The 23,514-nt window shown below is 43.6% G+C and overlaps 1 protein-coding gene across 1 annotated transcript in view; it reads right to left on the reverse strand.

The window, feature by feature from the left end:
• The window catches only part of plcg2 (phospholipase C, gamma 2), a 163,862-nt gene extending 161,203 nt beyond the window's left edge, over positions 1–2,659 (reverse strand). Inside the window, exon 1 of the mRNA XM_080186761.1 lies at positions 2,148–2,659. Within this exon, the coding sequence (XP_080042887.1) occupies positions 2,148–2,343 (196 nt within the window). The 5' untranslated portion in view covers positions 2,344–2,659. The remainder of the gene's footprint in view (positions 1–2,147) is intronic.
• Positions 2,660–23,514: the final 20,855 nt, after the last annotated feature.

The raw sequence follows: 23,514 nt of genomic DNA on the forward strand, positions 1-23,514 counted from the left end.
GAGCTCTCTTCCTAACAGCGCTATAGATGTATCTACATTAGATAGACTATACAGTTCAGGAAGGCAGCTCACCACCAACTTCTCAAGGACAGTTAGGGATGGGGAACAAATGCTGGCCTTGCCAATGATGCCCACATCCCCTGAAGGAAAAGATATGGTCAAATCTTTCAGCTGCTCACACCCTGCCTCTGCTGCATGGAAGGATGCAGAATTTGGCAATCAGCCAAATCTCTGTTCATTGCAGCAGGACCAGAGAATCCCATTGTCCTGAACCACCAGAAAATTCAGTCTATATATTCTACAACTTGCATATAAATTTGCTCCTGCATTTCGCTCACACCATTTTCTAACTTAAAGTATACTCCCAGCAGCATACGATCTCCTTTTTGTGCTGCATTCCGGTGGGCATAGGAGCAAAGAAATGAAAGAGGTTAATGCAAGGCTAAGGAAATGCTGCAAGAGGGAGGGCTTCAAATCCTGGGGCCAGTTCTGGGGTAGAAAAGAACTGGCCAAAATTGATTACTTGCAGCAGGCAATAAGAATAATTCAGAGTTTATTCCCTTTGAGGTTCTGCTCTTTTAACTTCCTCTCTAGTTCTTGAAACTCTCCAATCTATGTCACTGGTTCCAACACAGTCCACAATTCCTGGCATTTCCCCTTGTAGAATGCCCTGCAGTCATTCAATGATATCCTTTGCTCTGGGTCTTGACCACTGCATTCCTACATGTTGCCTGTGCAACATTGTGCCTTTGTTCTGCATACGCTCTGGACTGCACTTCCTCTGGGGTGCTGTCATAGCCATTGGCAATTAGCACTGAAAGTTGATTTGAAATTGCCATGTGTTTGATGTATGTCTGCACCATCTACCCTCCTCCTATCCTGGCAGCTAGTCACCCACTTACTTTCCACCTGAACCCTCTGTGGCTGAGGGGTGACCACTCCCTGAATCATAGAATCTAGGAAATTCTCAGTTTCCCGTACACCCTGCAATGACTTGTGCTGCATCTCATGGTTACACTTCTTATGCACATAGAACATCCTGAAGTCTCCACATGGCACAGGCACTGCAGGCAATGGGTCTCAACTGTCCCATCATTTTGCTTAAAAGTTCACTTACTCACATTTTCTATATAACTATGAGATATCTATGTACGATTTTCATTTAGTGCCCCCTTACTGCTTTTCATTATTTATATAAACCAAATGTTTATGTCTTTCAAATCCATATAATGTTAATATCATAGAATCATTACAATGCAGAAAAGGTCATTCGGCCCATTGAGTCTGCACTCTCTGACAAAGTATCTTACCCAGGCCCTCTCCCTCACCCTATCCTTGTAATCCCGTACATATACTGTAGCATAACCTACACATCTTGTGTTGCTAAGGAGCAATTTAGCAGGGTCACTCAACCTAACCTGCACACTTTTGGATTGTGGGAAGAAACTGGAGCGCTTAAAGGAAACTCACGCTGACACAGGGAGACGACAAATGGTCATCTGGACTCAAAACATCAGCTCTTTTCTCTCCTTACAGATGCTGCCCGACCTGCTGAGATTTTCCAGCATTTTCTCTTTTGAACCCAGATCCCTGGCACTGTGAGGCACCAGGGCTAACCACCCAATCCTATACTTAATTTCAACATACCCCCTATAATTTCTTATTTACTGATTTTCCCCTTGCATCCAAGAAGTAGTGGCAGGAAAAGATTGAGAAAACTGATGACCTAGTTCTACTAATAGGGAAAGATGATGAGGAGAGAGTGGAAGGTGCCCACCTCAAGGTTTTCCTTGCTCCCTTACCCCACAATTCCTCCTTACTCCAAATATCCTGATGACAAGACCCAGCCTTGCAAGTTCCCTGGCTACACAGTTTAAAGATTTATTTTTTAAAAAGTTGCAAATTAAGTTTTAATTTTGGAAAAGTTGTTAAGTAACCATGATGGTCCAATGGGCAGGATGCAGTAAGGAATGCGCAGCTGACTTATTTTTTTTAAAACACCCGCCTGTGTGGATCCTGGGTGATGGTGACCCCTTCCACACATCTTGCTGGAACACACTGGGGACGGAGCGGCCGCCGGGCGGGGAGTCCCACTGCGATGACAGCGAGCGGCGCTTTGAAAGGTGCAGCGGGCAAGTGGTACTCACGGACACCCTCGATCTTGTCTGCGGTCCTGTTCCAGGACAGTTGCTGGGTCTCCATGATCACCTGCAAGGTCCTCCTCTCCGGCTGTGACTTCTTGAGGCTGAACACTGTCATAACGGTGCCTAGCTCCAAAGTCCTCTTCAGTTGACTTTTCTCCGGCTCCGACATACAATCCAGACCGTCTCTGTTCCAAGACATTTTCTCTCCCTCTCGAGCACAACCCTCCCTCCTCCTTTTAGATATTTCTCTGAGCTTTGAACAGACTCAGGGAGAGCCGCTGGGGTGCCCAGCTCCCTCGGGCACGGTGCAGATCAATTTCAGGCGATTACAATCATCTGGGAACTGCAGCAAGGGGTCAAGGAATGTTAGAATGACTTCTCCTTGGAGGGGATCACTTTGCAGACACAGACATGGCCAAAACTAGTGGGTTTTTTCATGGCTGCAAAACAAAGATCTTGCATGTTCCGCAATTTAACTGTATGAGGAAGTTGGCTGAAATTTCTTGAAAAAAAAATCTTGGTCCGGAAGTGCTGTTGATGTGATCTATGCAAAACTCTGAAGCTGCCCAAAGGTACGTTAGTTTACACTTGGAAGAGGGTTAGATTGGTGACTGACATTTGCACAGCGCCATCTGGTGCGAACTTGCCCCTTGCCTCAGCAGCGAAAGGTCTTTATCCAGCTCCCAGTAATCAATGTTCGCATTGAAATAGGTGCTAATATCATTTGATTTGATTTATTATTGTCACATGTATTGGGATAGAATCATATGGTGCAGAATAAGCGCCATCAAGTCTGCAGGGATCACAATCCCACCCAAGCCCTATCCCCCTGCATTTACCCTAGCTCGTCTCCCTCACACTGAGGGACAATTTAGCACGGCCAATCCATCTAACACGCACATCTTTGGACCGTGGGAGGAAGCCCATGCAGACGTGACTTAGAACTTAGAATCCCTACAGTACAGAAAGAGGCCATTCGGCCCATCGAGTTTGCACCGACCACAATCCCACCCAGGCCCCACCCCCCACATCCATCCGCTAATCCCTCTAACCTATGCATCTCAGGACACTAAGGGCAATTTTCTTTAGTGTGGCCATTCAACCTAACCCGCACATCTTTGGACTGTGGGAGGAAACCAGAGCACCCGGAGGAAACACATGCAGACACGAGGAGAATGTGCAAAGTTCACGCAGACAGTGATCCAAGCCAGGAATCGAACCCAGGTCCCTGGAGCTGGGAAGCATCAGTGCTAACCACTGTGCTGCCGTGCCACCCCAGACATGGGGAGAATGTGCAAACTCCACGCAGATAGTGGCCCAATCCGTGAATCAAACCCCGATCCCTGGTGCTGTGAGGCAGCAGTGCTAGCCAGTGTGCTACCGTGCCACGTGTACAGTGAGAAGTATTATTTCTTGAGCACGATAAAGACAAAGCATAGAGATGGAAAAGAGGTGTAGAATATAGTGTTACTGTCATAGCTAGGATGCAGAGAAAGATTAACTTAATATAATGTGGATCCATTCAAGAGTCTAATGGTAGCAGGGATAAAGCTATTTTTGAGTCAGTTGCAGATATTTAAATCAAGATTGGTTTTAATTGAATTGAGTTGTTTTATTATTGTCACATATTGGTGTACAGTGAAAAGTATTGTTTCTTGCAAGCTGTTGTAGAGTCATAGAGGTTTACAGCGTGGAAGCAGACCGTTCGGCCCAACTTGTGCATGCTGCCCAGTTTTTACCACAAAGCTAGTCACAATTGCGTGCATTTGGCCCAGATCCCTCTATACCCATCTTACCCATGTGACTGTCTGTGTGCTTTTTAAAAGACAAAATTGTACCCCCCTCAACTGATACAGAAAAAGCATGCCATTCATGGAGTACACAGGGAAGAAGGAAAGGAGAGGGTGCAGAATGTAGTATTAATTATAGTTGGGGTGAAGAAAAAGATAAACTTAAAATATGGTAGGTCCACCCACAGGTCTGATGGCAGCAGGGAAGAAGCTGTTCTTGAGTTGTTTGGTACGTGTCCTCAGACTTTTGTATCCTTTTCCCGAAGGAAGAAGGTGGAAGAAAGCATGGACGGCATTTTGCCGCCCTGCCTGTCATGGAATCGGAGTGGGCGAGGGACGGACAATGGACAAGTCAGTTGACTTCAGGCAGGATTTTACGGTTTCAGGATGAGCGAGGCTGTAAAATCCTGCCTATGTTCGGAGTGCATGGGGTCCTTGATTATGCTGGATGCTTTTCCAAGGCAGCGGGAAGTGTAGACAGAGTCAATGAACAGGAGGCTGCTTGTGTGATGGACTGGGCTACGTTCACAATCCTTTGTAATTGGATAATTGTGGGTGAGTACTTAAAGATTGTCTGGAGTAAAATGCTTAAATTAATGCCCAAGATTCTAGGTAAGTTAGACTAAAGTTTGATTTATATATGTTTTTCATTCCTTCGTCTTCCCACTATAATTTCAATGGTTACAATGTTGAGATCAGAGTATTTGTGTTGATAACTCTTGGAGACACCATGCAGCATGATGACACATTGGTAGAACCAGTCAATCTGAATTTCTCAAAGTCAAATGAATCTTCTCCATATCGTCTGATCGTGGCTTCTCTGCTTCATCCTAACTTCCTAATTTGCACCATTCCATCTAGACTTTATCTACTCTTTCCTTCCCTCTTTCGCTCTATCTGTTGGCTCGTGCAGAGTAGATAGTGGCCTTGCCTCTGAGCCAGAAGCTCTGGGTTTGAATCAATGACCAAAGAAGATGTGTGCATTGCACAGCCAAGCAGACTGATTATCAACCTGTAATTCCTTCCAATATGCCTATTCCTTCCAACATAAGTGGGAGAGTCTCTTGTCCAGCCATGCTTGATGTGGAGTGGAGCCCCCCCTCCTCACCTTCCTCCTTGCCCCCCATCCCCCAACTCTCCATCCCAAGCTATAGCCTGTGGCGACCTGTTCCAGGAGAAGCAAGTTGTGAAAGTAGATATGTATATGCATGTGCTTCATATGTCTCTAGGCATGGGAAGGGAGTGAAGAAGCTGTCATTGCATGATGCTTTTCCATTCTGTTTTACTCTCTCATTTTTTCTCTCTTCCTCTTTCTGCATTAAAAATAGGAAGACATTTCCTTTCAAATAAATGTATTTCACTTTGCTCTGATTCACATAGAGTCGTTATCTCAACAACCATGAGCTGTTGGGGGAGGCAGTGGCTAGTGGTGTTACTGCTCCACTGTTAACCCAGAAACTCAGCTAATGTTCATAAGAAAAATAGGAGCAGGAGTAGGCCATCTAGCCCCTCGAGCCTGCCCCGCCATTCAATAAGATCATGGCTGATCTGTTGTGGCTCAGTTCCACTTTCCCGCCCTCTCCCCATAACCCTTAATCCCCTCTCTTATCAAGAACCCATCAACCCGCTTCTTAAAAATATTTAGCGAGGCAGCCTCCACCACTTCAACGGGCAGAGAATTCCAGAGATTCACCACCCTTTGAGTGAAGAAGTTCCTCCTCAACTCCGTTCTAAACCGCCTCCCCTTTATCTTGAGGCTGTGCCCCCTAGTCCTACTGTCTTTTTTGAGCGGGAAGAGTCTCTCCACCTCTATCCTATCCATCCCATTCATCATCTTATACGTCTCAATGAGATCTCCCCTCATTCTTCTAAACTCTAACGAGTACAAGCCTAGTTTATTCAGCCTCTCCTCATAGCTCAATCCCCTCAACTCCGGTATCAGCCTAGTAAACCTCCTCTGCACTCCCTCCAGGGCCAAAATATCCTTGCGCAGGTGCGGCGCCCAAAACTGCACACAGTACTCCAGCTGCGGCCTCACCAATGCCCTATACAGCTGCAGCAAGACCTCCCTACTTTTACATTCAATCCCCTCGCTATGAAGGCCAGCATCCCATTCGCCCTCCTGACCACCCGCTGCACCTGCAAGCTGGGTTTTTGCGACTCATGCATAAGGACCCCGAGGTCCCTCTGCACCGTCGCCTGCTGCAGTTTTTCGCCACGTAAGTAATAGTCCTTCCTACCATTCTTCCTACCAAAGTGGACCACCTCACACTTGCCAACATTAAATTCCATTTGCCATTTCCTGGCCCATTCGCCCAGCCTATCTAGATCCTTCTGCAGACTCTCCACACCCTCCGCACAATTTGCCTTTCCCCCAATCTTGGTGTCATCAGCAAATTTCGACACCCTGCACTCGGTTCCCTCCTCCAGATCATCTATATAAATGGTAAATAGCTGAGGCCCCAGCACCGACCCCTGGGGCATTCCACTAGTCACCAACCTTGGGGTTCCAGGGGTCTGGATTCAAATCCTGCCATGGCGGATGGTGGAACTTGAATTAAATAAAAGAATTAGGAATCTACTGGTGACCATGAAACAATTATTGGAAAATCCATCTGAGTCACTAATGTCTTCTAGGGAAGGAAATCTATCGTCCTTACCTGGCCTGGCCTACATATGATTCCAGAACCACAGTAATGTGGCTAAGTGAGTGGGCGAGGACCTGGCAGATGGAGTATAATGTTAGCAAATGTTAGGTTATCCACTTTGGTAGAAATAATAGTAGGAGGGATTATTATTTAAAGGGCAAAAAGCTGCAGCATGCTACGGTGCAGAGGGACCTGGGGGTCCTTGTGCACGAATCGCAAAAACCCAGTCTGCAGGTGCAGCAGGTGATTAAGAAGGCAAATGGAATGTTGGCCTTTATAGCGAGGGGGATAGAATATAAAAGCAGAGAGGTCTTGCTGCAACTGTACAGGGCACTGGTGAGGCCGCAACTGGAGTACTGTGTGGAGTTTTGGTCACCGCATTTGCGAAAGGATATATTGGCCTTGGAGGGAGTGCAGAGAAGGTTCACTAGGCTGATACCGGAGATGAGGGGGTTAGCCTATGAGGAGAGATTGAATGGACTGGGTCTGTACTCGTTGGAGTTTAGAAGGCTGAGGAGGGATCTTATAGAGACATATAAGATAATGAAGGGGCAAGATAGGGTAGAGGTAGAGAGATTCTTCCCGCTTAGAAAGGATAGAAGAACTGGAGGGCACAGCCTCAAAATAAGTGGGGGGGCAGTTTAGATCGGAGTTGAGGAGGAACTTCTTCACTCAAAGGGTGGTGAATCTCTGGAATTCTCTGCTCGTTGACGTGGTGGAGGCTATCTCGCTGAATATATTTAAGTCACGGGTAGATAGGTTTCTGATAGACAATGGAATTAAGGGTTATGGGGAGAAAGCGGGAAAGTGGAACTGATCCACTTCAGACCAGCCATGATCTTGTTGCAAGGCGGGGCAGGCTTGAAGGGCTAGATGGCCTACTCCTGCTCCTATTTCTTATGTTCTTAATGTGCTTGGCTCTCAGGCAACTAGGTATGGGCAATAAATGCTGGCCAACTAGTGATGCCCATGTCCTGCAAATGAATAATTATAGAATTTTTTTTAGGTAACTATGCATGGATATGTACACAAGTGTTCTAAGGCTTAACTCCTGGATGTGTTTATTACTAGTTACAGGGTTGGAATTGTAGTTAGCATCCGACTGAGCCATCACTATTCTGAGGTTTAAACCAAACATCAGTGATCGCTCATGACATTAATCAAGATAGGCTGAACTGTCACTGTTATATCCTTTTCCAAGGATCTTTGATTTTTTTTTAAGTACTTCGTTGGTCGTGAGGCACTTTGAGACACGCTGAGGCCATGAAAGGTGCTACCTTTATGCTCGTAAAGGGTCTCATTAATATTTATTAGTATCATAAGTAGGCTTACATTAACACTGCAATGAAGTTACTGTGAAAATCCCCTAGTCGCCATACTCTGGTGCCTGTTCAGGTACGCTGCACTCTCTCTCAAGGTTAAAACTTTAGGATTTTTTTTGCTGATTTTGTTTTTCATTTGCCATTTCACCTCAAAACACTTAATTCAAAGGAGTGCAACTATTAACACTAACACTGAAACTGCCAATTCCTCTCACAAAACTCCTTGTCTGCTTGAGTCCAGGATAGGCAATGCTTGACATCATACACTGCTGCGAAGTCATTGCTTCTCAGTTCATTCTATCACCCTGAATACAGGACAACTGATTAAATGTGTGTCAGCTGTATCAGAATGGATAATGTGCATTGGATAACAAGGATATCACCTTCAAAGCAGTAATAAATAATGTTAATTTTACAGATCTAGAAACTGAATTGCCGATCTCTGATGGATGAAAGGGTTAATCAGATTAACAACAAATGTCACAGCAAACTTGAACTGATTGGAAGGCATTTGTTCAATGCGTTCTGCTTTAGTTTGGTGTATGTGTAATGTAACAGGGCAAGATTATATTTTTTTAAAGCATGGTCTTTAAACCACAACATGCTGAAATAACCCATTAAAGTTATTGTTCTGCAATTGTATGTCTGAGGGAATATTTGAGCAGGTGGTCTTTGTGTGGGGAAGTGGGTAAGGAAGCAAAATCTGTGGTTAGAGGATGTTGACTATTGAGGTTTGGGAAACAAGAGAGGGTATGTTTTTCTAAGTATGTGCTATAATATGGATGAGCCAGACAGAGTAGGAGTTGATAAGTTTCCAATGATGAACAGAAACCAGACTGATGATTAACAAATTCACTTGGTTGAATAACGAATGACTACTAAAGAAATGTCTGTGTAATACGGTAATTGGCACTTACTGATACAAGACGTTTAGGGTGGCACAGCGGTTGGCACTGCTGTCTCACAGCACTAGAGACCTGGGTTCAATTCCAGCCCTGGATCACTGTATGGAGTTTGCATGTTCTCTCCTTGTTCTGGGTGCTCCAGTTGCCTCCCACAGTCCAAAGATATGCAGGTCAGGTGCATTGGCCATGCTGAATTCTTCCTCAGCGTACCTGAACAGGCACCAGAGTATGGCGACTAGGGGATTTTCACAGTAACTTCATTGTAGTGTTAATGTAAGCCTACTTATGATACTAATAAATAATAATAAGATCCTTTACGAGCATAAAGGTAGCACCTTTCATGGCCTCAGCATGTCTCAAAGTGCCTCACGAACAACGAAGCACTTAAAAAAATATATAATCACTGTTGTAATGTAGGAAACATCACAGGCAATTTGCACATAGCCATCTTCTACAGTAAGCAGTATTCTTGTGATGTTTGTTGAGGTCCGGCCATCAGACCCTTCTACTCATCTTTGAAATAGTGCCATCTGTATTTCGACTCCAACCTGAGAGGGCCACGTGTAGTCTTGGATCGACATCTCATCCAAAAATAAAATGGCACCTCCAACAATGCAGTACTCCCTCAGTGCTGCACTGGAATGTTGTGCCTATATTTTATGCCTAGGTTTCCTAGTACTTTCCATAACAAAATTTGCTTGAAGGAAAGAAATTACAGATATGCAGTCCCTTAGTAAAAATAATTACCCCCTGCAACAAATTGCAACGTCCTATTATAAGGCATGTTCTCCTTTAGCTCTTCTGACACTGTTTAAACATTTCCTGTTGACATCTGTATCCTAATTTTTCTTGACAGCATGCACTCATTTTAATTTGCCTGTAGAACATACACAAGGCACATCCTCAGCGAAAGCCAAACTTCTTGCTGGAGATATTCTGGAGGAAAATAAGCTTGGTTCCCTGAAAGATATAGCTTATTTAGTTTTCTTTACTTAAGCAGAGTCATTGAAAATACATAAAGTTGATTTAGGGTTCTGAAGAAGTTTTTTCGACTTGCAACATTAACTCTGTGGGTGGGATTTTCCAGCTGTGCTTGCCTTGAAACGAGAAAATCCTGCCCGAGATCAACTCATTGTTCCATGGTCTGCTCCTCACCCACTACGATTCCCGTGGCAGGCGGAGTTGGAAAATTGGCCCCTGTATCTTTCTCCACTGATGCTGACAGATCTGTTGAGTGTTTCCAGCCCCATTTTTGGATAGAGTTTTCATTTTGGATACAATTGTCAATTTAAGTGCATATTATGCCTGTGTTGCGAAGTTTCTATTTTCCCTGAATTTCCACGCAAACTCATTTGCATGCCACTACCATTAGTCATTGCGATCAAACAGCATTTTAAATTTTGCTTTGAAGGATTCTCTTCATTTATTACAAGTGGTGAATTTTGGTTAAAATAACTGAAAATAGGTTTATCGCAAACAAATAAACATATTTAGTGAGTGTCAATCCCCCACCCCTGAGTAATCATAGAACCCTACAGTGCAGAAGGAGGCCATTCGACCCAATCCCACCTATCCCCATAACCCCATGCATTTATGCTAGCTAGTCCCCTGACATTAAGGGGCAATTTAACATGGCCAATCTATCTAACCTGCACATCTCTGGACTGTGGGAAGAAACCAGAGCACCAGAGGAAACCCACGCAGACATGGGGAGAACCTGCAAACTCCACACAGTGACCTGAGCCGAGAATCAAACCCGGGTCCCTGGCACTGTGAGGCAACAGTGCTCATCACTGTTCCAGTAATCTAATTTTAAGTTACTGAAATTTCACTTCTAAAAAATAACTTATTTTCTAGTTATATTGATTTGATTTTGATGTGATTTGATTTATTATTGTCACACATATTAGTAAACAGTAAAAAGTATTGTTTCTTGCACGCTACACAGACAAAGCACACCGTTTATAGAGAAGGAAAGGAGAGACTGCAGAATGTAGTGTTACAGTCAAAGCTAGGGTGTAGAGAAAGATCAACTTAGTGCAAAGTTGGACCATACAAAAATCTGATGGCAGCAGGGATGAAGCTGTTCTTGAGTCGGTTGGTACGTGACCTGAAACTTTGGTATCTTTTTCCCGACAGAAGAAAGCGGAGGAGAGTGTATCTGGGATGCGTGAGGTCCTTACTTATGCTGGCTGCTTTGCCAAGACAGCGGGAAGTGAAGACAGAGTCAATGGATGGGAGGCTGGTTTGCGTGATGGATTTGGCTATATTCATGACCTTTTGTAGTTTCTTGTGGTCTTAGGCAGATCAGGAGCCATACCAAGCTGTGATACAACCAGAAAGAATGGTTTCTATGCTGCATCTGTAAAAATTGGTGAAAGTTGTAGCTGATATGCCAAATTTCCTTAGTCTTCTGAGAAAGTAAAAGTGTTGGTGGGCTAGGGGCACATTATTCAGCTTCCTGATAAAGTAAAAGTGAAAACAGATTTAAATGTTTTTAGAGCATTCCTTTTAGTGTTCTTTCACCCAAAGGAACAAGTTTAATTTTCCTGCTGGCCTGCAAATTGGCATAACAAGCAGAAACTCTGAACTGTGATTTCTTCACAATGTTCGATTTTGTAGATGCGACTACTTCAAAGGCGATGGATCGGATCCTCCAACCTCACCTGCAGCTGGGATTCTCCAGTCCCGCTGCACTGAATGGAGATTTGGCTGAGCGCCGAATTCTCCTTTCTCACTGGCTGTGGCAGCGGGACGTGAAATTTTTAAACTTAGTGCCAAAGGCTGCAGTATCTCAAGTTTCACTGACTGCAAATTGCACTTAAAAGTTTGCAATCTTTTGAACCAGCGATGCTGACTTCAGCTGAATTTGGCTAAAAAAAATCAGCATGATCATGTTTACGATGTTAGTTTGTATCTGACTAAAGAAAACAATGCTGCAATGTCAGGTTTGTGTATTTACTGTAAGTGCCCTCTGATATCCATCAGCTTCGAAATCCAAATATTAGTTTGGCTGAGTGATAATACGCTCACCCCTCGGGCAGAAGGTCTTGAGTTCAAACACTATTGCATAACTTGATTATTACATTGCACTTGATGTTCTTGTGAACTATTTAGAGTATGTTGCATTCCAAGAGTTTCATTTCAAATCAAATGTCAAACTGAGTTCGGGTATTTTACATGTGCTATTCATATGGCTTTCTCCTGATATTCTGGCCAACTGCACAAACAGCAACAAAGCAGATTAACTGGTTATTCATCTGACTCGTTTGATCGTCACTTGTTAGACTGTGTGCAAATCTATGAGTTTTCATGCTTTTTTTATGTATTATTCATTCAGGGGATGTGGGTGTTGCTTGCAAGATCAGCTTTTATTGCCCACTCCTGATTGCCTCTGATAAAGTAATGGGTTTCTTGAACCACTGCAGTCCATGTGGGGAAAATATTTCCTCAATGCCGTGAAGAAAGGAGCCTCAGTGTTTTGACCCAGCAATAGTGAAGGCATGGTGATTTATTGCCAAGTCAGGAAGATGTGTGACTTGAAAGAGAATTGCAAGTGATGGTGCTCCGGTGTACTTTGTCCAGATGATAGAAGTGGCAAGGTACAGTTGAACAAGCTGGTGAATTGCTTTTCAGTTAGGCTGCTTTGTTCCAACTGATGTTGAGCTTCTTGAGCATTGTTGGAGCTGCACTCATTCAACCACACAAGTGAGGAGCAGTCTGTCATACTCCTAAGTTCTGTCTTGTAAAGTTAGGCTTTGGAGAGTAAGGAGGTGAGTTATTCACGTTAGAATTCTTGGCTTCTGATCTGCTCTTGCAGCCATAGTATTTATGTATTTAGTCTAGTCAATTTTCTGGTCAGTGGTTACCTCCAGGATATCGATGGCGGGGGATTTGATGATGGCAATGCTGTTGGATGTCAAGGATAAGTGGTTAGACTCTCTTGTCCATGAAGGTCATTGCCTGGCTTTTGAGAGACATGTAATGGCTTAAGATTGGATGTTATCCAGGTTTTTCTGCATGTGAGCACAGATTCCTTCATTAACTGAGGAGCTGAGGGTGGTATTGAAAGTTTTGTAATCATCAGCAAGCATGCCCACTTCTAACTTCACAAAGAAGTCCATGAAATAGCTGAAATAATTGAGCCTAAGACATTGGCCTGAGGAACTCCTGAGGGGTGTCCTGGGATTGAGCTGAATGGACTCCAACAACCACAAGCATCTTTGTTTTTGCTGGTTTACTCCAACCAGTGAAGAGTTTTCTGCTCATTTCCACTGGCTTCAATTTTACTGGGATTCCTTGATGCCGCACTCAATTAAATGCTATATTGACATCAAGCCACTCACTTTTTCACCTTACCTCTGAAATCCAGATCTTTTGTCCATGTTTGGACCAAGGCTGCAATGAAGTTTGCACTGAGTTCCCTTGGCAAAACACAAACTAACTAGCAGTGGTGTTTTATTGGTAAGTGCCACTTGATAACATTGGGAACACTTTCCTTCTCTTTACGAATGATTGTGCACAGACAGATGGGGAAGTGCGGCACTGTGGTTAGTACTGCTGCCTCACGGCATCAGGGACCGGGTTCAATTCTAGCCTTGGGTCACTGTCTGTGCAAAGTCTTCAGGTTCTCTCCCATGTCTGCAGGGGTTTCCTCCGGGTGCTCCGATTTCCTTGTGCTGATTAGGTGCATTGACCTGCTGAATTCTCCCTCAGTGTACCCAAACAGGTGCTGAAAAGTGGCGACTAGGGGCTTGTCACAGTAACTTCATTGCAGTGTTAATGTCAGCCAATTTGTGACACTAATGAAAAATTTAACTTTAATAGATTGCATTAGATTGGCCTTGGTTTTTGTGAAGAGTACATAACTGGGCAATTTTCCCACCTGCTGGGTAGATTTCAGTGTTATAAGTACATTGGGACAACTTGGTTGAAGAGATGGCTGATCTGGAGTTTAATTTTTCAGCACAGTTGCATGTGTTGCTGTTGGGGCCCATAGCCTTTGCAATATGCATCACCACCATGCGGAGTGAATTGACCCAACTGAAGACTTGCATCTACTATGGTGAGGATGTCAGGGAGAGGCTGAGACGGATTATGTACTTGGCACTACCTACTCTGTCATTGTTGAGGATATTCATGGGAGGACAGCCCCAGCCTCACTTTCTGTCAATTGCAAATACACAAAAAGTGTCGGATAGATAAGGATCCGTTGCCCCTTACAATTGCAATCACTTGTGTATCCTCTTCCCACTCAAAGCTATGCGCTTTCCTGAATGGGTCAGTAAAAACAAATCCATTTTTTTGGGGGGGAGTGGGGTGGAGGGGGGGAGTGAAAATTTCTCTCACTCCCATCTAACCACAGAAAACTAGCCCAGAAGATTACAAGCTCTGAATTTCTTTGGTTGGGATAATGACCACTTCAACAAGAAAGAGGTCCAATTTATGCTTGAAGGCATCCAGCAAGCTGACATCCAAGACACAGAGGAACTCCTGGGGCTGAGGTGATTGGATTCCAACAACCACAAGCATCTTCTTTTGCGCTGATAATGACTCCAACCAGTGAAGAGTTTTCCCCTCTTTCCCGCTGACTTCAATTTTACCAAGACTTCTTGGTAGAGGGATATGGTCCCTGGAAGGGTAGGGGGGCTTCAGTTCAGTCAGGCAGCATGGTCGGTGCAGGCTTGGAGGGCTGAAGGGCCTGTTCCTGTGCTGTTGTTTTCTTTGTTCTTTGTCCTTGATGCTGCACTCAGTTAAATGCTATGTTGATATCCTGTTCCAGAGATCTATTATTGTCTGGAAGAAAACAACTTCCTGACATCTTACCTAGACTAAATCAAATTCTCCCTCACCAGTTTAATAGAGGTGAACCATCCAAGGTGAAAAATAAAGAGAACAGGCTGATACAGTCCAGTTTACAGCCTAAACAATTTGCAGCCCACCTAACCGCAAGCAGAGAAAAAGAGGAGAGGACATGGTAGCCACCATTATTCAGTGTTCTTGTTGTGGTGGGGAAAGGCTGCATCAATGTGAAGGTTGCCCCCTAAAAACGCATTTATTCAAGAAGCAAGGCCACTTTTAATCACTGTTCTATAGCAAATACCTTTTAACCAAATAAAGGAAAGAAAAACCAGCCAAGGTCATATGCCATTCGGAAAACTGAAGACATCCAAGAAACTGAAGAACAAAAGAAGCCAGAAGTACCTTCCTTAGGAAAGATTACAAGATCAAGTGGAAATTATATTCGGTGGCACGATAGCACTGTGGTTACCACTGCTGTTTCACAGCTCCAGGGACCTGGGTTCGATTCCCGGCTCAGGTCACTGTCTGTGTGGAGTTTGCACATTCTCCTCGTGTCTGCATGGGTTTCCTCCGGGTCCAAAGATGTGCAGGTTAGGTTGATTGGCCATGCTAAAATTGCCCCTTACTGTACTGGGCTGCTTAGGTTAGAGGGATTAGCGGGTAAAATATGTAGGGTTATGGGAGTAGGGCCTGGGTGGGTTTGTGGTCGGTGCAGACTCGATGGGCCGAAGGGCCTCTTTCTGCTCTGTAGGGTTCTATGATTCTATGATTATATGGTCAACAGCTATAAAACCAGCTTCACGTTAGCCCCTAGAGCATGTGTTCAACTCTGTCAGGTACAGCAGAGCAGTTGCATCCAGAGGTACTCCAGCCATTGACCATAAAATCCCATGGTCCGGAGGCCTTTGACTGAAATTTGACTGCCCAACTCCAGAATAAAGGAAGATAAATAAGTAAAAGCTTGTACGCAATTCACAATCAAGAATGCTCGTTGTTTAGTCAGAAAACTTGCACAGATTTCCAACTTCTTTTTTAAAGGAGAGGAATGGAAAACCAAAGGAGAACATCTAGAAGAAACCAAACAGATGATTTCTTTGGAACAGCAGGTGAAGAAATCAGATGAATATGCACAAAGCAAGCAGCATTTAACAGCAGATGCATTATCACATATTCTTATTGAGAGGCCTAAAGTTAAAGTGTCTTTATTAGTCACAAGTTGGCTTACATTAACGCTGCAGTGAAGTTACTGTGAAAATCCCTGAGTTGCCACACTCCGTTCGGGTACAGTGAGGGAGAATTTACCATGGCCAATGCATCTAACCAGCATGTCTTTCGGAAACCAGAGCACCCGGAGGAATACCACACAGGCACAGGGAGAACGTGCAGACTCCGCACAGGCAGTGACCCAAGCTGGGAAGTGAGCCCGGGTTCCTGGCACTGTGAGGCAACAGTGCTAACCACGTGCCACCTTGCCATGTCGAAACTGGAAGACATAAAACTTGTTGGGGAGACAGGGTCATACAGCTCGCTCATAACAAAATTCTTATCAACAACCACACAAAATGCACCAAACATAGAAATCGGATAAATAATGTGCTAAAAGCAGAATAATGTACAATAAATGGCTGTTATATGTTTCTAACAAAATTATTCTGCAACAGTACTTCGAGCAACACGGTCATCACAGTATTCTGGATGACTTATGAATCCATGATGAGAGGTTAGTTAAACCAAGAATCCTTCACAGCATACAGTAGGAACCTAGGCATTACAATATTCCGTACAAGGGCACAAAATTCAGTTTGGTGGTCAGGAGTTTCAAAATCACGAGAGGACATGATTTTGAGCTGCGTCACCCTGTGTAATCCATCACCAAGACTTAAAGGAACATTATATGTTATCGTCATTTCCATCCAGATCCAGGGAACATCTCAGAATGGATCTATTTGAGGAGGTGATATTCCTCACTCTTTGTTTACTGTCTACTCCAGATAGATTGAGGTTAAATAACTTCATGGAACAACTCAGAAACAATCATCAATTCACCATAAGGCAGTTTTTGCCACATTTCATATCTTGTCATTTTGGACAATGTCTGCGAATGAATGGTTCAAGAAATTTCGAGATATTAGGAAGTTAACAAGGTTAGGAGTTGAATTTGAGATGGAAACAAAATAACAAACAAGTAACAAGATTAGCAAGCGTCTAGAGTAATAATAAGATGCGATTTGCCCAGAAACAAGATTGGCAAGCGTCTGGAGAAATTGAGGTGTGAAATGCCATATCAGAAAAATTGTTTACCAGAGATCAGTGGGGATATACAAATGACAGCCAAGTCTACAGGGCGGAATATCAACTGCTAGCACCTTCCCTGAAGAAGCAGGCTAGTTTTCCATCCAACGATGAGACAGAAGAACTCTGTCTAATCTTCCAAAAGACCAGTTCCATCTATGATCAGAGCTACGGAGCCTTGTTCCATCTAACAATTGGAGTTACGGAAGATTGCAGAGTTTTGTGCCTTCATTGAACCAGGAAAAGGACATCTTCCCAGACTTGTCATCTAAGCTGTATTACGTGGTAACATTTAGCTGGATCTGGCTTATACAATTATCGAATTAAATGTTGTTTGAGAAAAGGGCAGTTTCAGTGAGTTCAGAGAACGTGGATATATTTTGAGAAGAAGAGGTAATTTCACATGAAACAATGTGTGTAGTTATTAGTATACTTTAGTATCATAGTGTATATTAATCTTTCTTGTTGTGTGTTTTGGCATGGTGGCACAGTTGTTAGCGTTGCTGCCTCACAGCGCCGGGGACCCGGGTTTGATTCCCAGCTTGGGTCACTGTGCAGCGTCTGCACATTCTCACGGTGCCTGGATGGGTTTCCTCTAGGTGCTCCGGTTGCCTCCCACAGTCTGAAAGATATGCAGATTAGGTGCATTGGCCATGCTGAATTCACCCTCAGTGTGCCCGAACAAGCACCAGAGTGTGACGATTAGGGGACTTTCACAGTAACTGCATTGCAGTATTATCATAAGCCTACTTGTGACATGAATAGATAAACTACAAATGTGGCCTCCCTGCAGCATGCTTCATGTGGTGGGAGGCAGTGTGCGTTTTGTTGGCGACAAGATCTTCCGGTCTCGCCACTCTCAATAGGATTTCTCATTGATTTCACCCCATGCCACCAGGACACCTGCTGCAGGGACATTCCACAAGCAGGAAAAGAGGATCCCATCAATGTGAACAACTAGAAAATTCCAGCCATAATCCACATCATCAGTAACATAAAATCATGTGGTAGAGCATGGACGTGAGATGGTACATGTCGAGCTTCATGGAGAAATTTCCTTATAAATATTTAGCATAATATTGAAGATAAGTATCAGAATTTTCCAGCCCCTTCATGGCGGGACCCACCAAAATTTTTGGCCCAGCCAAAAATCCATTGCCTTTTGGCAGGACTAGGTGATCCTGCAGCAGGTGAAGCTGGAAAATCCCACCCAGAATTTGCTAATAGTATTCCCTCCAGCCTTACCTGTAAGTCTAGAATCATGACTACCACACCCCAGACCAAACTCAGCAATAATAAAGCAACTATACAACCTGATGGAATCTTTGGGCAACCTTTTTCACTGTTAGAGAGAAACATGATCAATGGCATAAATGGTTGAAAGACACCATTATTACAGTTGTGAAGGACCTTTCAATATAGAAAAGAGATTTGCCAGCATTTTGTTTAGGTAAGCAGTTCCCTTTAAATAATCTTCAGTGTTGTCTGTAGTTCCTCTTTCTGCTGACTGAGGGAGCTAAACTGATGCTTCAGAAACTGAACACATCCTGTTCCTTCAGCTAACATTTCAGATCATTCATTGCAGTGCGCTGACTATACCGACTGATATTCACGTCAGGAAACTTAAACAAATGATCTGATTTAAGAAAGCTATTTTCACAAATGTACCAGATTTAGTCACAGACAAAAGCATGAAAGAAAAACTCAATTTTCACCATTATTAGACTCGGAGTTAAACAAGGTAAAGCAATCTGAAATATTCCTGCACATACCCAGATTTCAGGTCTAGATGTCGTGATCATGCTGTTTGCATTGTTAAATAATTTCATGGAAAGAAGCATTTAAAACTTCTGAATTGCCTTTTTAGTGCCCACATTTGGGCATCTGGCCCCTAAGGGATGTCCTGTCCATGGCTAGATGGTGAGAGTTATATTCAGCCTAATAGGGGTACACTTGGAGGAATTCTTGGCATGGACTGGGAGCTCCTACAGACATGCCTCTAAAGATTGCACTGTGTGGAAAACAAAACAACTTTCCTGGCTGGAATTTCACATGTATTCCAGGAGATTGGCTAAACATCTGGGTCCTGCTCAAGCATCTGCATTTCGCAGCTCTTCTGTCTGAATGATGTCCCAACACTACTTCAGAAATTTCACAGACAGCTGGACATAGAACATCAAAGATGTGGTGGAGGTGCTGACGTTGGACTGGGGTGGGCACAGTAAGAAGTCTCACAACACCAGCTTAAAGTTCAATAGGTTTATCTGGAATCATGAGCTTTCAGAGCACTGCTCCTTCATCAGGTGAGTGGAGAGGTAGGTTTCACAAACAGAGCATATGTAGACAAAGACACAATTCAAGATAATGTTTGGAATGCAAGTCTTTTCAGGTAATCAAGTCTTTACAGGTACAGACAGTGCGGATGGAGAGAGGGTTAATCACAGGTTAAAAAGGTGTGAATTGTCTCAAGCTATCAAAGATGTTGATAGAGAACACAAATTTTTCAGACATTCTGATTGATGTAAAGTGACTAGTTTGCATTTAATCAGTGCATTAAGGGGAACGGCTGTCAGTAAATCACAAGCTCAGTGGAGGAATTGTAAATCAGATATTTTGCCCCACTATTCACTACTAATATCAGCTATATTTCTAGGTTTGTATTTTGTTCATGGGATGTGAGTGTCATTGGCAAAACTATCGTTTATTGCCCATCCCTAATTGCCCTGGTGAAGCTGGTGGTGAGCTGCCTTCTTGAACTGTTGCAATCAATCTGGTGCTGTTAGGAAGATGTTTGACACTGTGACAGTGAAGAGACAATGATATAGTTCCACGTCAGGATAGTGTATGGTTTGAAGGGGAACTTGCAGTTTATGATGTTTCCATACACCTGGTGCCCTTGACTGTACAGATGGGTGTTTGGAAGGTGCTGTTGAAGGAGCCTTGGCAAATTGCTGCACTGCATCTTGTAGGTAGGACTTAGTACTGCCACTATGCACTGGTGTTGGAGACACTAATTGTTTAAGGTAATGGATGGCGTAGCCATCAAGTGGCCTTCTTTGCCCTGGATGGTGTCAAGCCTCTTGAATGTTTTTGAATCCGCACTCATCCTGGCAAGTGGGGAGTATTCCATCACGCTTCTGACTTGCGCCTTGTCAATATGGACAAGCTTTGGGGAATGAGGAGGCGAGTTACTTGATACATTCCCAGTTTCTGACCTGTGTTTGTAGCTACACTATTCACAATGTTGGCCTACTTAAGTTATTGGTCAATGGTAACCACCCCCCCAGGATCTTGATGGTGGGGCTTTCAGAGATGGGAATGATAATATTTTGCAATATCGAACATCATCATTCAATCTTTGAACAAAACCAAAGTACTGCGGATGCTGGTAATCAAAAATTAAAACAGAATACGCTGGAAGAACTCCGGAGATCAGATAACATCACTGAGATGAGAGGCAGAATCTTTCAGATGGGTACCTTTTAATGGAGCTAAGATGGGCTATTTGAAGGCAAGAGAGATGTGGTTTCTGACTATCCAATTTGCCCATTTGAGTCAGTGGCAGCTCCACTGGCTGGGTCATATGAGCCAAATGGCATGGTGGTATTGTTGCTGGACAAGTAATCCAAAGACCCAGGGTAATGTTCTGGGGACCTAGGTTCAAATCCCACCATGGCAGCTGGTGAAATTTGAATTCAATAAAAATCTGGAATTAAAATGTCTAATAATGAGCTTGAAACCATTGTCAATTGTTGTAAAAACTCATCTGCATCATTAATATCCTTTAGGGAGGGAAATCTGCCATCCTTACCCAGCCTGGCCTACACATGACCACAGACCCACAGCAATGTGGTTGACTCTTAAATGTTCTCAGGGATGAGCAGTAAACGCTGGCCCAGCCAACGACACCTCCTGCCCATGAATGAATAAAAAAGAAAATGGATGATGACCTCTAAGATGAGCTTGGCATATGACCAGGAGGTCGCCCACGTCTGTGATACAAAGACTTCTGTAAGTGGGACTTCAAGCTGATTGGGATTGGAATCGATGCATGGGAATCCTTTACAGCTGACTGGAGTGTCTGGAGTCAAGAAGTCAGGAACAGAGTTGACAAGCAGAGGACAAAATAAATAACGAGATGGTGAAAAAGAGAAGCCAGCGGAAGGAAAAGAGAAATCAGTTAACCTTGGACTACTGCTGCTTATCTATGGGGTGGCATGGTGACAAGGTGATTAGCACTGTTGCCTCACTGCACCAGGGACCCGGGCTCAGTTCCCAACTTGGGTCACTGTCTGTGTGAAGTTTGCACATTCTCCTCAGATCTGCTTCTCCATATGCTCCGGTTTCCTCCCACAGTCCAAAGATGTATGGGTTAGGTGGATTGGCCATGATAAATTACCCCTTAGTGTTAGGGTGACCAGCTAGGGTAAATATTTGTGGTTATGGGGATGGGGCCTGGTTGGCATTGTGGTTGGTGCAGACTCAATGCCTCCTTCTGCACTGTTAGGGATTCTACGATTCAATGGTGATTCATCTATGGCACCTCAGAAGGGACAGCCACCCACAAATTTGCTTCTACAGTCACAACAGGCAATGTTCAATCCAGAAGTGACTTACACCCCAGGCGCAACCCATCATCTCCCATGATGGATGGATACTGCTCGTTGTCTCCTATAAGGAGCAAAGGTTTTATTGAAAAACCTACCTGTTTGGCCAATTGGGATTTATTGCTAATAGGTTTTTAGCTGCTAATAGAAGGCTGTTTGCTATTCTCACTGACTACTTGACAGACAATCAAGACAATCTATACTTGGAGTAAAATGGAAGTATCTGCTCTATGTATTTGTATAGAGGGTCTTCCTTTGTTAGTTTATCATTTCATTTTGTAGTATTTGTTTTATTTTACAGCAGTCCTATTTCCAAGATAGCTAAGGCATCGGTCTTGACTTAACTGTGATACTCCTGACTTATCTGTTGTTTGGTTATCTGTGGAGATTCACATACAATTAGACATTTCCTTCTAAGACATCTGGAGAATAGACTTTAGGCTTTAAGCAAATAATATCCTATTAATTATTGGTGGCCTGAGGGTCGCCCCAGCTAGATTGTTGGATCTGGAACAGCCTTTTCGTTTAGGCTTCCTGAAAGAAAATTACATTTTCCCATATTCCCGACAGTATTATGTAATACTACAGCATCTGGTTCGGATACGAGCCAATAACGTCAGATAGAAACCAAGTAGCCTTCAATTAATCCCAATCAAGGAAGAATAATTTGCTACTCTGATTACATTTTGCGATCAGTTCACACAAGGGGAAAATATTGAGAAATTGTCAGGGAGTAAATGGGTAAATTGTTTATATTGTCATATAAATAATTATGACATTTTATTTGGTTCCACTTGTCATCTTTTCAAATGATTCTTCAAAAGATCAAACCATTCATCTTAATTTGGCACCAGCAGGATCCTGAATCTGGGTTAATGCTTAATAAAGGTATGGAACATTCTGTGCTCTAGATTTGCCCAATATTTATAACATTATTATTCAATGTCTGTATCCAGATGGAAGTTCGCTAAACTGTCGCTACAGCCCTGTGTTTAGCCCTGAGAGACTGCCCCAATATGGTTGATGAATGGAATATTCTCAATAAAATTGAAGACTTGACTCAAGATAATACTTTAAATGCTCATGGGTCAATCCAACTGTGCAAATTGAGAAAACAGTACAAGAGCTATTTTGCTGTTTTTAGCTAGTTTGAAAGGGATATTGTCAAATACAAGATTAACAAGCCTAGAACAAGATTTGACATGAGAAGACTTCCCCTCTTGCTCAAATACTAACTATGCAAAAGACTCCTGCCAAAAACAGCTAATGTTGGGCGTTTTTAGAGAATAGCTAGACAAATATGTGACGCGGAATAGGATTCAGATTCAGCCATCCAAAAAAAGTAATTATTTGTTATGTGATGAGGTGCATTGACAGGCCTGCTGGAAAGCCTGTTCTTACTGTTAAAAAGGATCCGACACTGATTTGGCGCAGAGCTTCACACAGAGCTTGGAGCCCATCCTTTCCAGTGTGGAAATGATGGCCAATCCCATGATGGCGCTTATGGCCTTGTCCATTATGCAGTGTCTGATAGCTGATATCTCTACTTACACTGCAGCATAGACAGAAGCTGCCCAACATCTGAGTGCTGCCGTGAAAGCTCCAACTAAGATCATGAAATATCAACATCCTGTCATACAAGTGCGGGCTCTCACAACACAGCCATCTGGCCTTCAGCTGTTTCCTGGGATTGCCGAGGTATTGCCCCGAGGCAGTGGCTCGATGGAATACAAACTTGCAGCCCTCGCTCAGGATGACAGCATGCACTCCCCATCTCCAACCCTTTTCCCCGTAACCCCTAATCCCCTTATCAATCAAGAACCCGTCTATCTCTGTCTTAAAGACACTCAATGACCTGGCCTCCACAGCCTTGTGCGGCAAAGAGTTCCACAGATTTACCACTCTCTGGCTGAAAAAAATTCTCCCTCATCTCTGTTTTAAAGGATCGCCCCCTTAGCCTGAGGTTGTGCCCTCTGGTTCTAGTTTTTCCTACTAGCGGAAATA

This window comes from Carcharhinus amblyrhynchos, chromosome 4 (assembly GCF_965287045.1).
Source record: "Carcharhinus amblyrhynchos chromosome 4, sCarAmb.v2.hapA, whole genome shotgun sequence".
Classification (NCBI taxonomy): domain Eukaryota; kingdom Metazoa; phylum Chordata; class Chondrichthyes; order Carcharhiniformes; family Carcharhinidae; genus Carcharhinus; species Carcharhinus amblyrhynchos.